Here is a 16179-nt window from a genome sequence, read left to right on the forward strand (position 1 = left end):
ACGAGGTCAAGAGATCAAGACCAGCCTGGCCAACATAGTGAAACCTCACCTCTACTAAAAATACAAATATTAGCTGGGCATGGTGGCGCGTGCCTATAGTCCCAGCTAGTAGGAAGGCGGAGGCAGGAGACTCGCTGTGTATAAGAGACAGCCCTCATGGAGTTGACTGTCTGGTGGGAGAGGCTGGTGTGCAGTCTTGCAGGAGCGTCGCCTGGGAGCCCTGAAGGATGAATAGGGAGGAGATGGCCAAGTGGAAAGGAGCAGGTGGTGTCAAGAGACCCCAGCAGAAAGACCAGTGTGCACAAAGAGCCTGATCTGCTGGGGCCTAGCTCCTGCCAGGGCAGTGGGTACCTAGTGAGGCTGGAGCTAGAAAGAAGAGCCCTGGAGGGGTGGAGGGCACTTCCCACTCTGTCTAGGAGGAGCCTGAGGCTCAGGGAGCGGGACCTTGCCCTGGGATGACCCAACAAGTGAGCACTGGAGCCTGAACTAGAGCTAAGGGCACCAGGCGCTAGGCCCCAGGCTCAACGTATTCTCCACACGTGCCGAGTCATGTTCTCAGGGTGTTGTTCCCTAGGTGATCACGTTTGACTCTCACAATGACCCTGTAAGGAAGGAAGAATTCTTCTGCCCATTTCTCAGAACTGGGAAACTGAGGATCATCTGGTTGACCAAGTGAATGAATGAGCTCAATTTTCATATGTTCACCCAGTTCATACTAGGCAGAGCCAGGCAGAGGCTTTTGGCCACAAAGCCAGGGTTTTATCCACTGTCTCCACTACCTAAAGCATGTTCCTGCTTCAGGCAGGAGACCACCAATGCCCAGGACAAAATCCTAGTTGTCTTACTTATTAGTTTAAATTATTGTTAGTGTTATGAGTAATAACAGTTTGTGTCTTAAGTAGTTTGTTTTTTTTTTTTTAACATCTTCAAATCACTTTCACAGACCTAATCTTTGTTTGCAAACACTGAATGAGATTAGGGGATATTGGTGTTATTTCACAAATAGAGGGACTGAGACCTAGGGAGGCTGAATGACTCGCCAGCTTGAGGCCAGTCCCAGTGGAGAAGTCAGGTTTCCTGTGCTAGTGTGGGGCTTTCTAAAACAATGGTCTCGGCCGGGCGCGGTGGCTCAAGCCTGTAATCCCAGCACTTTGGGAGGCTGAGGTGGGCAGATCACACTGAAGGGTTTCATCTTTGTCCTCTTCCTCCTCACTTCCTTCTCGTGCCCTGGAGTAGCCTGCCGGGGCTTCTCTCCCTTGTTCCCAGGGCCAGATGTCTGAGGCCATGGACCAGCCAGCTGGGGGTCCTGGAAACCCAAGACCAGGAGAGAGTGATGATGGCAGCATGGAGCCAGGCACCTGCCAGGAGCTTCTGCACCGACTGCGGGAGCTGGAGGTGCGGCATGGGGCAGGGTGGGGGAAGCAGTGCCAGCCAGAGCCCTGGGGAGGCGGGGCTGCCCCTCCCTCTGAGCTTCCTGCGGGTTTGTGGGTGCCATGGACCTTCCTCTCTGCCTGCTTTGCCAGGCGGGAGGCTAGCAGAAGATTCTTTTGCAAAGCTCCTCTGAGAAGCCCTTTCCTTGCTCTTTGCTCCCCAGCCCAGTGACGGCTCGGGGACAAGAAGCATGCACAGGGATGAGCGTCCTGACCCCTGCTTCCCTTCCTTACCTCTCATGCCTCTGCAGGCTCTAGGAAAGGGGGTGGTCAGAGGCCACAGGAGGAAGAGGCTGGGTAGCCCAGGGCTCAGGAGTTGAGGGACAAGGGTGAGGATCCTCAGGCCACACCCCTCACCACATTCTTAACACCCTGTCATCCTCCCTGCAGCCTCCTCTGCCCGTCTCCCAGGGAAATGAGGGTTACTATGGGCACCTCCCACCTCAGGTCTACCTGGCCACTGTGTCTCCCCAGGGCCCCCAGGGCCACTGACTGAGGTCAGGGTTTACAGAAAACCATCCCATGTCAGCCCTGCCCTCCTGCTGCCCTTGGCCTCTGCAGGATTCCTCATATGAGAATCTGCTCACAGCCAAGAGCTGGAGTGGGGTGTAGTTAGCACCCCTGTAGTTGCCTCCCCAAAAGGAATGTGCCATGGGGGAAGAATAATCCCCAAAGCCACCTTTTTGCCCTCTTCCTCCCTCACTCCTGCAGGCAGAGAACTCGGCACTTGCCCAGGCCAACGAAAACCAGCGGGAGACTTATGAGCGCTGTCTGGACGAGGTCTGTGGGTCTGCAATGGGACTGGGGGGACGTGGCTCATCTGCTCCTGGCAGAAGCTGGGGTCAGCTGATGGCTCTGCCTCGGGGCTTTCTGTCCCCAGGTTGCCAACCACGTGGTGCAGGCGTTGCTGAACCAGAAGGTGAGTAGCCACAGGAGACACTCACCCGCAAGCCCAGACACCCTGGGGAGAAGCCCTGGGCACAGCAGACGAGGCCCTTCCTGGAGACTAAGGGCTTGGAGGAGATGGGCTGTTGCCCTCCGGTGATTCCCCATCTTTCCACCTTGGGCAGGTCCATACCGTTCTGCCTAGAGGCAGGGGTGGGACTAGGTAAGGCCAGGTCTCTGAGCAGTGGTCACTGATTTGAGCGTGACTCCTTCCCTTACCCTGTCCCCAGCTGTCTTTCCCAGGTTGTGATAGCCCTTAAAGCAGTGTTGATGTTGTCAGCCTAAATGGCATCTGAATATTTACTCACATATGGTGGATAACTTCTTGACATCAGGGCCACTTTGACTCCAAGGCCTTACTCTGTCTTATATAGGCCCTTTTTTGATGTGTGGTTTCTAAGAGGCAGAGGACCAGGCGTAGTGGCTTACGCCTGTAATCCCAGCACTTTGGGAGGCTGAGGTGGGCAGATCACGAGGTCAAGAGATCAAGACCAGCCTGGCCAACATAGTGAAACCTCACCTCTACTAAAAATACAAAAATTAGCTGGGCATGGTGGCGCGTGCCTGTAGTCCCAGCTAGTAGGAAGGCGGAGGCAGGAGACTCACTTGAACCTGGGATGTGGAGGTTGCAATGAGCTGAGATTGCATCACTGCACTCCAGCCTGGTGACAGAGCGAGGCTCCATCTCAAAAAAAAAAAAAAAAAGAGTCGGGGGGTCGATTCCAGGGATGAGAAAGGTAACAAAGAGAATAGGATTTACCTCCCACCAGGGGTGATAAACTTTAGAGAATTTACCATCTCTAGAAAATGCTGTAGCTACCAACATCAGCAGACTCAGATTCCTCATAGAAGGAGGCTGCAGCAGAAGGGTGTGCCCAGAAGGGTCCTGGGGCCTTTTAGATAGCATCTGTGCATGCCGCTGCTCTGATGAAGAGCATTGTGACACTCTCCCACCGTCCTCTCCTCTTCTTCCTGCACTTCCTGGGGTGGGTGGCAGGACCTGCGAGAAGAGTGCATCAAGCTGAAGAAGAGGGTGTTTGACCTGGAACGGCAGAACCAGATGCTGAGTGCCCTGTTTCAGCAGAAACTTCAGCTCACAACAGGCTCACTCCCCCAGGTAGGCACCTGTGCTCCTTTCACTCCCATCGCACTGCCTCCTGCCTCCTCAGCTCCATTGGCCCCATCACTCTCTTCTCACATGCACCTAGGGAAGCAGGCCATCAGCTGTCCCCTTTCCATTCTAGGGGTATGGAAACTACCCAAGTTCCCTGGATTTGGCTGTTCCCTCCTCCCAGTGCTCCCCACCAGCGGGAGGGTGTCCCTTCTTGTTGACAGAGCTTTGCACTTGCTCCTGCCTCATGTGGGGAGATGGGTGGAGTCTGCAGATGCAATTATTTCAAGCGTCCAAGAGGCCTCTTTGGCCACTGACACAGCCTCTTCTTGGCCGGATGCAGGGGTAGGGCTGGGTGTAAGGCAGCCTAGGGTGTGGTGTCACGGAGAGGTCAGGAAGGACATTTTGGTTCTGATAACTGTTCACAACCTCTGCTGGGAGCCCTGACACCTGCCTTCCCCAGGAGAAGCAGGAGGCTATTGAGAGTGCCTCCTGGGCTGAGTTAAGGTATTGCTTAAGGTTACTGTGTGAGGAACCCCCAAGGATGGGGTGAGACATGGGGGTGGGAGGATCAGGAGCAGCTCCAGATGCCTGAGGTGAGCAGCAGATTGTTTCTGAAGTTAGCCAGCCCCTTCCCCTCACTTTGACAAGAAGAGAAGCACTTTTCTCTCTGTGTGTGTGTGTGTGTGTGTGTGTGTGTGTATTAGGGAGGGGGCTGGACGTGTTTGTGTCTGTCTGATGAAAAGTAGGCAGCTCTTGGCCCCCAGCCCCTGAGCAGGCAGCCTCTCCACTCACTGGAAGCCTGGCCCTTGCAGAGGAGGCCCCTTGTCACCATGGCCACTCTGGAGCCCCCGTCTCGCCAGGTTGGCACAGAGCTGGGTCAGAGTCCACAGCAGTGACTCTGCAGTTCTCCTTGCCCTGGATCTGTCCCTGTGGCAGGGTTCACCCTGGAATCCCCGGCGGCCCAACCACACCAAATCAGCCCACCCCAGCACACTCTTCTCAATGACTGCTGATAACAGAGGGGCTGAGTGTCCTTAAATCATTTACTTTTTACCTAAATGAATTCTGGAACCTCATGGGGTTTGGGCCAATAGATTTATCTTCCCCAGAGGTAACGTGACATAATGGAAAGAGCACGAAGCTTGGCCTTGGATAAACATGGGTTGGATCCCTAACTTAGCTCCTTCTTAGCTGTGTGGCCTGGGGCAAATTACTAAGCTTTACAGACTAGAGTTTTTTCTTTACGGATGGGGATAAAAATACCCATATTGCAGTTGACGTGAAGATTCAATGAGATGATATGTTGCGCTTGGCCCACAGTAGATAGTCAGTCAGTGGGAGCTGTTTATGATGTGATTCCCAGCTTGTGCTTTGCTAGGGTGGAAGCTCCTTCGCACAAATGCCAATTAGGCTCTTACCGTGAGCAGTGCCTTTGACGACACATACGGAATCGGACTGCATCACGAGGCCCTGTCTAAGGGCCGAGGCCTCTGCAGGCCAACAGGACCCCAGGAGCCTGGGACTGTTGGGAGCTCAGGGAGGTATAGACACCATGCCACAAGGCAGAGTATGACAGTGCTGTCAAAGAACCCAGGGGACAGTGAGGGGAGGCCATCAGAGAAGGATGGAAATGACACTGGAATTGGGCCTTAATGGATGGATGGGAGATTTTTTTTGAGACAGAGTTTCATTCTTCTTGCCCAGGCTGGAGTGCAATGGCACAATCTCAGCTCATCTCAACCTCCGCCTCCCAGGTTCAAGCAATTCTCCTGCCTCAGCCTCCTGAGCAGCTGGGATTATAAGCATGCGCCACCACATCCAGCTAATTTTGTATTTCTAGTAGATACGGGGTTTCTCCATGTTGGTCAGGCTGGTCTCGAACTCCTGACCTCAGGTGACCCACCTGCCTCGGCCTTCCAAAGTATTGGGATTACAGGCGTAAGCCATTAATGTCCAGCTGGATGGGAGATTTTAAGAGTGGAATGGGGACTGGGGAGGAGGGATTCCCTGTGGAAAGAATAGTATGAGCAAAGATCCCAGGGCAGAGAAGCCCAGAGAGCAGCAAACTGTGCAGCTTGGCTGGAGCAAAGGACGTGTGAAGGGACGGTGAGGGAGAGAGCAAGGTGGAGACGGTGGCACGGGAAGAGCTGGCCAGCCAGGCCCAGAATGCCTGCAGAGGAGTTCACACTTGTTTCCATGGGCAATGGGCAGGCATAGGAGGCTTTTGAGTACAAAAATGCTTTAGAAAAGAAAATGAGGCCAAGCGAGGTAGGTAGCTCATGCCTATAATCCCAACATTTTGGGAGGCTGAAGCGGGAGAATGACTTGGGCTTAGGAGTTCAAGGCCAGCCTAGGCAACATAGCAAGACACCATCTGTACAAAAAAAAAAAAAAAAAAAAATTTAATTAGCCAGGCATGGTGACACATGCCTGTAGTCCTAGCTACTCGGGAGGCTGAGGCAGGAGGATTGCTTGAGCCAGGGGATCTAGGCTGCAGTGAGCTACAGTCGTGCCACTGCATTCCAGCCTGAGTGACAGAGGCAAAACCCTGTCTGAAAAAAGAAAAAAAAACTCATCTCTTTGTTAGAGTTTATAGTTTAAACAACAACAACAAAAAAGATGCTTTAGGTTGTCTTGTGCACAGGAGATTAAAAGACCACCAAACCAGGTCAAGGAGACTGACTGAGATGCTGAACAGTGCAGGCCAGAGTCAGGAAGAACTGGGCTGGAGGCACTGCTGCAGCTGGCCATAGGTTGTGGGGCAGGGGGCCTGAGGGGTGCTGCAGAGACAGGGTTTAAAGGCTGTGAAGAATGAGGGAGAGGGAGGAGTTAAAGCTGACTTATATCTAGCCACAAGATGCCCAGAAGAAGGAAATTGCATTCTCAGGGACTCAGAGAGAAGTGCCCATGATTAAATCCTGCCTTTTCAGTCCTCGGAGTAGATGTTCCACATGAAACTCCCTGCCATCTCTTTTTTAAGATCATCAAAGACCATTTATCTCAGCTGTCCCTATGATCCTCAGATCCCAGGTGGTCAGAACAGGAAGAGACCTTTGCGGTAACTCTCTTTGTGAGAGGAGAGGAAGCCCCACAGAAAAGTAAAGCAGGCCTGGAGCTGAGAAAGGCACCCTGAGTTAGACCTGCCATGGGCCTCTGGGCCCAGGACATTCATGTTTCTCCAAAGCCCTCTGACCAGTCTCACTCTGAGACCCCAGATCTGCCTGTGCTGTGGTCTCCTGAGGCTTCTCTTACCAGTGGGTGGGGCAGCAGGAAGAGCTGCATTTGGGGCTGAGAGTCTGGGAGTCCTCCATGAAGGAGCGGACTCAGAGGGGAAGGCCTGGCTTTGCGAGGGAGTAGGGAGCTGGGGCCAGACAGCTACTGTGCTAACTCTGCCTCTCCCTCTGCAGATCCCACTCACTCCACTCCAGCCGCCATCAGAGCCACCAGCCTCCCCCTCCCTCAGCTCCACTGAGGGACCGGCCACCCCGCTGCCTCTGGGGCACTGTGCTGGGCAGAGAGAGGTAGGAGGGCTAGGTACTGTGGTCTGTGGTCCGTGGCCCCACTGGCTAGAGGCTCATCAGTCAGTACTCCACTGATGTTTCCTAGCAAATCCCCGGGGAAGGGCTGTTTCCCAGTGCTCAAACGTTTGTCCAGGCTGGAAGTGTGAGCCCTCTGCTATCAGCCCAATGCCAAGAAAAGCAGATCCCTAACCCTAGCCACTGGCCCTGTGAACAAATGCATTAGTAATGCATTAAGAGGCATGGGTAACACTTACTGAGCTCTTACTGCATGCCAGGCACTGTGTAGAACACCCTGGATCTCATTTGTCTTCTTCAGTGAGGTTAACATAATAATTATCCCATTTTACAGATGACACAATGAAGCAGCTTAGCGCTCAAATAACTTGAAGCCCCTGTCGATAGGTGGAACTGGAACTTGAGCCTACACCAGCTGACTGCAGAGCCTATGGGTTGCCCACTATACCACACTATGCTACACCCAAGAAAGGGCTAGGAGACAGCAGGGAAGGCTTTGCATGGCGTCACCCCCAGCCCCTTTCTGCTGGGGATGAGGTCAGCGGGGTCAGCTGTGTTCCCTGAGGAGGGCTCAGTTTGCCTATAGTGACTGACTTAGGACTTGGCCACATCACACTCCCTTCTGGAGTCTGTGTTCTTTCTGGGCCTGAGAAATGGACAGGCCTGCCTCCCCTGGGACACACAGAGGTCAGAGTTGTAGGTGGTCAGCCCTGCTGATTCAAATGGCTGTAGGGAGTAGGAGCTGGGACAACCAAGAAAAGAATGTAGGATGCCTGCCCAACCCCAAGTGTGCCAGGAAGAAGAATTGGGATAGCCAGGGCTCAGCAACCCTTGAGGAAGCGGAACCATCATATCCCAGTTGCTGTGAATTCCTTTGGGGGACACAGACACAACCAGGCCAGCTCTGTTCCTGGCATTCCCTGTTATGCCAGCCCAGGGCCTGGGCCTGGAACTGGATCCCAGCTGCGTGTGGTCTCCTCCTCATGCCATCATCTCTCCCCTAAGGTATGTTGGGAGCAGCAGCTGAGGCCAGGAGGCCCAGGCCCCCCAGCCGCCCCACCCCCAGCGCTGGATGCCCTATCCCCGTTCCTTCGGAAGAAGGCCCAGATTCTGGAGGTGCTGAGAGCCCTGGAAGAGACTGACCCCTTGCTTCTCTGCTCACCTGCCACCCCCTGGCGGCCTCCAGGCCAGGGGCCTGGCTCCCCAGAGCCCATCAACGGCGAGCTGTGTGGCCCGCCTCAGCCTGAACCCTCGCCCTGGGCGCCCTGCCTGCTGCTAGGCCCTGGCAACCTGGGAGGCCTCCTGCACTGGGAGCGCCTCTTGGGGGGCCCAGGAGGGGCAGAGGGTACTGGGCAGCCCTGGGGTCCTAGCAGGGGACCTCCTCAGACCCAGGGCACCAGCTCTGGCCCAAACCGTGCCCCAGGCAGCAGCTCCTCCTCCTCTTCTGATGAGGCAGGTGACCCCAATGAGGCACCCAGCCCCGACACCCTGCTCGGTGCCCTGGCCCGCAGACAGTTGAACCTGGGCCAGCTCCTTGAGGACACAGAGTCTTACCTACAGGCCTTCCTGGCCGGGGCTGCAGGCCCACTCAATGGGGACCACCCAGGTCCTGGGCAGCCATCCTCCCCAGACCAGGGGCCCCCACAGCTGTCCAAGTCCAAAGGCCTCCCCAAGTCAGCTTGGGGTGGGGGTACCCCAGAGGCCCACAGGCCAGGCTTCGGTGCTACCTCAGAGGGCCAGGGGCCCCTCCCCTTCCTTAGCATGTTCATGGGTGCTGGGGATGCCCCACTGGGCTCTCGGCCTGGCCACCCTCATTCCTCATCTCAGGTGAAAAGCAAGCTCCAAATTGGTCCCCCTTCTCCTGGGGAAGCCCAGGGACCACTTCTGCCCTCTCCAGCTAGGGGTCTCAAGTTTCTAAAGCTGCCTCCAGCCTCGGAGAAGAGCCCCAGCCCAGGAGGCCCACAGCTCAGTCCCCAGCTCCCCCGGAACTCGCGAATCCCCTGTCGGAACAGTGGCTCAGATGGCAGCCCCTCCCCACTGTTGGCCCGAAGGGGTCTGGGTGGAGGAGAGCTGTCCCCAGAGGGGGCACAAGGCCTGCCCACCAGCCCTTCACCCTGCTACACAACCCCAGACTCCGCACAGCTCAGACCCCCGCAGTCAGCCTTGTCCACCACGCTGTCCCCAGGCCCAGTGGTGTCTCCCTGCTATGAGAACATCCTGGACCTTTCTAGGAGCACCTTTAGGGGGCCTTCCCCAGAGCCACCTCCATCCCCACTGCAGGTGCCCACCTACCCACAGCTAACTCTGGAGGTACCACAGGCCCCCGAGGTCCTCAGAAGCCCTGGAGTCCCCCCCAGCCCTTGCCTCCCAGAATCGTACCCCTATGGGAGCCCCCAGGAGAAGAGTTTGGACAAGGCAGGCTCGGAGTCTCCCCATCCTGGCCGCAGGACCCCAGGCAACTCATCCAAGAAGCCCAGCCAGGGGTCAGGGCGGCGACCTGGGGATCCTGGCAGCACACCTCTGCGGGACAGACTGGCGGCCCTGGGGAAGCTGAAGACAGGCCCTGAGGGGGCCCTGGGCCCAGAGAAGAATGGGGTGCCAGCCAGGCCTGGCACCGAAAAGACCCGGGGACCAGGGAAGTCAGGGGAGAGTGCTGGAGACATGGTGCCCCCCATCCACAGGCCACCAGAGCAGCTAGAAGCTAAGGGAGGGATACGGGGGGCCGTGGCCTTGGGCACGAACAGCCTGAAGCAGCAGGAACCCGGACTCATGGGGGATCCCGGGGCCCGAGTCTACTCCTCTCACTCCATGGGGGCCAGGGTGGACCTGGAGCCTGTCTCACCAAGGAGCTGCCTCACCAAAGTGGAGCTGGCCAAGAGCCGGCTGGCAGGGGCCCTGTGCCCCCAGGTACCCCGTACCCCTGCCAAAGTGCCAACCTCAGCCCCAAGCCTGGGCAAGCCCAATAAAAGCCCTCACAGCAGCCCCACCAAGCTCCCTTCCAAGTCACCCACCAAGGTGGTGCCTCGACCTGGGGCTCCCCTAGTCACCAAGGAGTCCCCCAAACCTGACAAAGGGAAGGGCCCTCCCTGGGCAGACTGTGGTAGTTCCACGGCCCAGCCCACACCCCTAGTACCTGGCCCCACTGACCCAGGCCAGGGCCCTGAGGGGCTGGCCCCACACTCAGCCATCGAGGAGAAGGTGATGAAGGGCATCGAGGAGAATGTGCTGCGGCTCCAGGGCCAGGAGCGAGCCCCTGGTGCCGAGGTCAAGCACCGCAACACCAGCAGCATCGCCAGCTGGTTTGGCCTTAAGAAGAGCAAGCTGCCAGCGCTGAACCGCCGCACGGAGGCCACCAAGAGCAAGGAGGGGGCTGGCGGGGGCTCCCCGCTCAGGAGGGAAGTCAAGATGGAATCCCGGAAGCTGGAGGCCGAGAGCCTCAACATCTCCAAGCTGATGGCCAAGGCGGAAGACCTGCGTCGGGCACTGGAAGAGGAGAAGGCCTACCTAAGCAGCAGGACCCGGCCACGGCCTGGTGGCCCAGCCCCAGGGCCCAGCACGGGGTTGGGGCAGGTGCAGGGCCAACTGGCTGGCATGTACCAAGGTGCAGACACCTTCATGCAGCAGCTGCTAAACAGGTGAGGGCCTGAGATCAGTCAACAGGTGCTTGGTGGGCATGGGGCACTTTTCCCTTTGTGGGCACACCTGGGTCTGGAACTAGGCCTGCCGTTCCTGGGAGCTGGGGCTTTCCAGAGTTCAAAAGGGATAGAAGGCCACCAAAGCAGCTGGGGGGTCAGTGACTTGGCCTGGAGGAAAGATCAGGGGCTTGGCCTCGTTTCTGGCTTCTCATTTGAGAAGTTAACAGTCCGCATCTTCCTGGATGGTCTTCATACCAGATGAGGCAGCCTGCATGTGATAGTTGAGTGAAGGCTAGAGCCTACCTATGGGCTGATAAAGGTCTTCTCCTTCAGGAAAGGGACAAGGGGAGTCCTCTTCCCATCTTGCCCTTTGACACCTGCCACAACAGGAGCTGTGGTTTAAAGAAGGGACCCACCCATCTTGGGGTTGCTCTGTCTGGGCCAGATGAGGCAGAAAGTCTGCAGGAATTGGGCCCCAGGCAGGGGTGTGGTTTGGACCGCAGGTGTGCTCAGAAGTTCAGCTAGAGCAGGTGGAGTGTGTTTTTCCTGGACCAGGATGTGACCGGGTCTGCTAGTCTACCTGGAATCACCATCAAGCAGTCTCTAGGCTTGACTCTGGATGACTTTGGGGGAGTTCCCCCATCTTCTCCCCTGCCCTCTGTTCCTCTTGGGTTCCCCAGGGTCCTTTCCTGTTGCCAGTGTCAAGAAGGCAATGGCAGCAATCACTAGCGACATGTCTCCTTCCCCAGGGGTGGGTGGCAGGAAGTGCCTCCCTAAACCCAGCACCATTGGCGGGTGCAAGGCTGGAATGTCTGGGTAGGCCAGGCCGCCCTCACCTACATCTGCGCTGTTGCCCATAGGGTGGATGGCAAGGAGCTGCCACCCAAGAGCTGGCGGGAGCCCAAGCCTGAGTACGGGGATTTCCAGCCAGTGTCTTCTGACCCCAAGAGCCCTTGGCCAGCCTGTGGACCCCGGAATGGCCTGGTGGGCCCTCTTCAGGGCTGCGGAAAACCTCCTGGAAAGGTAAGTTCTTGGGACAGGGACTGGATAGAGGGCCTGGCTCTCTGGCCCTGCCAGGTCTCTTACCCCCTAGAGGGTTCCCCTTCCCCAAGACCATGAGTGCCGGATGCACTCACAGTCTCTAAGGGGAGACTGGAGAGGGGAGAGGGGCTTCCCAGTCTGCAGAGGTTCTCAGATCCATACTCCAGGGCCCTAATCCTCACACTTCCATACATTTACAGCCACATTCCCACCCCCTAGAGGCATGGGGAGGGGTGTGGAGTGGGGAGGAGTGGACTGAGGTCTCCTGTACCCCACACAGCCGAGCAGTGAGCCAGGGAGGCAGGAAGAGATGCCCTCGGAGGACAGCCTGGCCGAGCCAGTGCCCACCTCACACTTCACAGGTCAGCAGGGTCAGGGGCTGAGGATGGGTCTGCCCCCAACCCCTCTACCCACCGCTTCCCACTTTACTTCTTCCTGTCCCCACAGCAGGTGCCAGGCTCTGTGTGCCATCTTGGTGCCAAGCACCAGGTGGGCACTGGAGCTACACAGGAACAAATTCTTCCCTGCCCTCAGGGTACTTGCCCCACCTACACCCCTTCCCCAAGCCCAGGGCAGGTGGGGATGGTGGACAGGTGCTGTGGAATTAGCCTGTTGGGCCAGGAGGAGCCCTGAGTAGGGGTGGAGCCTGGGCTGGGTGGGAAGTGGAGGCAGGCCGGGTACTGAGCCCAGCCTCACACTCTTGATGGACCTTCCCCTCCCCAGCCTGTGGCTCCTTGACTCGAACCTTGGACAGTGGCATTGGGACCTTCCCACCCCCGGACCATGGTAGCATTGGGACCCCCAGCAAGAATCTTCCTAAGACCAAGCCACCGCGGCTGGATCCCCCACCCGGGGTACCCCCAGCTCGGCCCCCACCCCTTACCAAAGTCCCCCGCCGTGCCCACACACTGGAGCGGGAAGTGCCAGGCATAGAGGAGCTGCTGGTGAGCGGGCGGCACCCCAGCATGCCAGCCTTCCCTGCACTGCTACCTGCTGCTCCCGGCCACCGGGGCCATGAGACCTGTCCTGATGGTGAGTGTCCAGGTGGGAGGGTGGGATGCCCCTGAGAGCCAGGCAGCTCCATCCACCTTCCCTTTGTTCCTGGACAGATCCCTGTGAAGACCCAGGCCCCACCCCTCCTGTCCAACTGGCCAAGAACTGGACCTTCCCCAATACTAGGGCAGCTGGCAGCTCCTCGGATCCTTTCATGTGCCCACCCCGACAATTGGAGGGGCTGCCCAGGACCCCCATGGTGAGAACTGCAGCAGGGGAAAGGGAAAGGACTCGGGAGCAGGAGGGAGTGATGTGGGGAGACCAGTTTCTCCAGTGAGGTATGGCCTGTATATCGCACAGTCTCAGCGCTGCACCCTCTGGGAGGAGGACTGCCGGGATGCCCTGTGAGCGGCCCTCCCCCCGCCCTTGTTGCACTCCTCTCGTGGGGAAAGGGTTTCTGTCCCTCCCCAGAACCTTGTAGGACTATTCTCAGTTGTACCTCCAGCCTGCTTCCTCTGAAGTACACTCCACCTTGGGGGGCCCCTTCTGGAGCAGCTCCCCATCGGGTGCACAGACGCCCCTCAGAGCTCAGTGCCTCTGAGGCTGGGCCGAAAGGTGGAGAGGAGCTTCCTCCCGAGCTGCCCCTCCTTTCCCAGGCCCTGCCCGTGGACCGGAAGCGAAGCCAGGAGTCCAGCCGCCCATCCCCTATGCCCCAGGGCCCAGCTTTTGGGGGTAGCCGCACCCCCAGCACGTCGGACATGGCTGAGGAAGGCAGAGTGGCCAGCGGGGGCCCCCCAGGGCTGGAGACCTCGGAGTCTCTCAGTGACTCGCTCTACGACTCGCTATCCTCCTGTGGGAGTCAGGGCTGAGGGTCTGCGCCACACCACGGCCCCGCTGGATTTGGGGACCACAGACTGGATCGGCTCTCTTCATGCCCCTGGAGCCAGGGCCCTCCCTGAAGGGACCAAGGAGGCAGGTGGATAAGAAGGTGAAAAGGGAGTCCCTGGCACACCCCACCACCCACTGCTACTGCGGATGAGATGACCATGCTCAGCTCAGGGAGAGACCCCGCCCTTGGTCCCTTCTCTCACCCAGAGTAAGGCTCTTCCTTGAAGGGACTGGGGGTTTAAGGCCACTGTGTCACAGCCCCCCAGCTCCTACTTCAGGCTGAGCCATCTTGTGGTGCTGGGCTTCCTGCCCACCAGCCGTGCCATCTCTGCCCAACCTGGCTGCTCCTCTGCCCCGAAGCCCTCGCAAGGTCCTCCTGGAGGCCCCTGTGCTTGTGGAGTTTGGGGGCTGGGGGACAAGTTGCCTTCTCTCTCTGTCCTGGTCCTCCCTGCTGTCTGGATGGTGCTGCCCTCCCCTGCCCCATGCCTTTGGGGTCTATTCGTCCGTCTTTTTCGTTGTTGTTTTTATATATTGAAGCGTCTGGCCCAGCCCCCAGCCCCGCACTGCGGTTAATTTATCTGTTGTTTAAAATGCGGCTGCTCTGCTCCCTGCCTCTGCTTCTGCCGTATCCCTAATAAAATGTGGAGGCCCCCTCCCTGCCCCTGACTCGGCTTGTTGTGTGGGAGGACTCAGGCAGGCCAGGTCGGAGGATACTGCATGGGTGCCAGGTTGAGGGACCCCAGGCACCCTTGTGACACAGCCCCCCAACTAGGGCAGCTGGCTGGAGTCATCACAGGAGGTAACAGAGGGTTGGGAGGGTAGGGCCTGCTTAGGCCTGGAAGGGTGCCTGAGCTCAGAGAGATTCTCCTGGCCCAGGACTTGGGCAGGGCGTGAGGCTGGGCAGCCCCTTGGAGAAGGAGCTGGGGAAGATGGCTGTGGACATGCATTCAGGCCCCACGTGTCCCAGGCGGGATGGGACATGCAGACTCTGAGCAGAGTTGCATCTCTTCTCCAGACCTTGGTTTTCCTCCTCTACAGAAGATTAGAAGGTTAATCCAGACGAGCTGGTCCCATCAGCCAGACTTTCTTCTCAGCATTCTCTTCCTACTCCTTCTCTTAGTTAATATCATCATTGAAGAAATGAACAAGACGGAGAGGATCAAGTCAGATGTCTGGGTTTTTCTTTTAAGTCGATATCCCATTTTCTTACCTCTGTCTTCTGCTTCCGGGTTCCTATCCCACTGTCCTATCCCTTCTGCTTTTATGGGCTTAAGCATAGTATTACCAAGCTGTAAATCTCTGCTTCTTGCCAGGTGGAATTTGAGAGGTCTACCTCCTTCGCACTTTTTATTTCTTGGTTTTTCAAGCCCTCTTCTCTGCTTGAACTTGGTAGATTACCTCATTTCCTAGTTAGAACAGAATTGTTTGCCTGCAGGATATTTCTCCTGTTTCCTTTTGGGGAAGGAGTTTGGCATAGCGGGTTTGACGCAGTACTCCACCTCTTTCAAGCTGAGATCAGAGGGTCCATCCACATTCTTGCCACCAGGGTCTGATCCATCTGCCGCCAGGCTCTATTCTCTGGTGTTTGCAAATGCAGGGCATCACCTTGGTTTCCAGGGCAATGTGGGCTGACTGACCAGGGCAGGGCAGGTGGCATCATTTACACCTGGCGCCTGGAGGCAGCTCTTGCCTACCAACTGTTCCATGGTGGGAAACTTCCTAAATCTCTCAGCATTCCGCTAAGGGACCCTGGGCCGAGATGAGCCACCCCACAGCCCACATAATTGTGTGCCCTCCACACAGACCCAATATTTTATCTCAAATAATTCTGTGGAGGAGGATGTGCAGTTGAGTTTAAAGGCACTCTTGGGGAATCAATTTCTTGCACTTCAAAGAAAGGTTTGGCTAAAAGACCATTTGATCCTTACTAGGGCAGAACACTGCATATCTCAGTTTGCAACATCTTCCTGCAGAACTCAGGCAAATTCACTGTTTCCTCCAGAACAGGTGAATGTTTGCCTTTCCAATGTGCGAGACCCATTCTGCTGGGTTTTCCAAACAAAGGAAGACAAAACTGCCAGGCCACCTCCTCCATCCCCCAAAATGGCATCAAGGCATCAGCAAAAGATTATGACAAGGCTTCAGGTTCAATTTCACTGGGCACTTTGCCTTTTGCAGGAAATGTCCCAAAAATATTAACTCAGGTTTTCTCTGGGTAGCCAGTGGTTTTTTTCTTTTTTCTTCTTTACCCTTTTCTAGATTTTCTACAATTAGTGTGCTTTGTTTTCTTTAAGAAAAAAAAATTTTTTTTTTTAGAGATGGGATCTCACTATGTTGCCCAAACTTGTCTCAAACTCCTGGCCTCAAGAGATCCTCCCACCCTGGCCTCTCCAAGTTCTGGGATTACAGTGTGAGCCACTGCATCCAACCTGTTTTGTTTTCTTTATCAAAAAAAGTTTTAAAAGAGAAATAATCATTCTCTGCAGCAAACTCTAGATATATACCCTCATTCTATAATCCTATGTGAGTTAGTTCAAGCATATAAATAACTTACTTATTTATATGAATTTGAAGTAAATAAAGGTGAGCATTTCTAC

At 56.4% G+C, this 16179-nt stretch overlaps 1 protein-coding gene across 1 annotated transcript in view; it reads left to right on the top strand.

The window, feature by feature from the left end:
* NCKAP5L (NCK-associated protein 5-like) overlaps positions 1-14241 on the top strand; it is a 38435-nt gene extending 24194 nt beyond the window's left edge. The window contains exons 3-13 of the mRNA XM_011964741.1: positions 1237-1395; positions 2142-2210; positions 2311-2349; positions 3373-3492; positions 6897-7010; positions 8031-10660; positions 11521-11683; positions 11982-12063; positions 12425-12733; positions 12811-12953; positions 13351-14241. Of these exons, the coding sequence (XP_011820131.1) occupies positions 1273-1395; positions 2142-2210; positions 2311-2349; positions 3373-3492; positions 6897-7010; positions 8031-10660; positions 11521-11683; positions 11982-12063; positions 12425-12733; positions 12811-12953; positions 13351-13563 (4005 nt within the window). The 5' untranslated portion in view covers positions 1237-1272 and the 3' untranslated portion in view covers positions 13564-14241. The remainder of the gene's footprint in view (positions 1-1236; positions 1396-2141; positions 2211-2310; positions 2350-3372; positions 3493-6896; positions 7011-8030; positions 10661-11520; positions 11684-11981; positions 12064-12424; positions 12734-12810; positions 12954-13350) is intronic.
* The last annotated feature ends 1938 nt before the right edge of the window (positions 14242-16179 follow it).

This window comes from Mandrillus leucophaeus, unplaced genomic scaffold (genome assembly GCF_000951045.1).
Source record: "Mandrillus leucophaeus isolate KB7577 unplaced genomic scaffold, Mleu.le_1.0 Scaffold118, whole genome shotgun sequence".
NCBI classification, from domain to species: Eukaryota; Metazoa; Chordata; class Mammalia; order Primates; family Cercopithecidae; genus Mandrillus; species Mandrillus leucophaeus.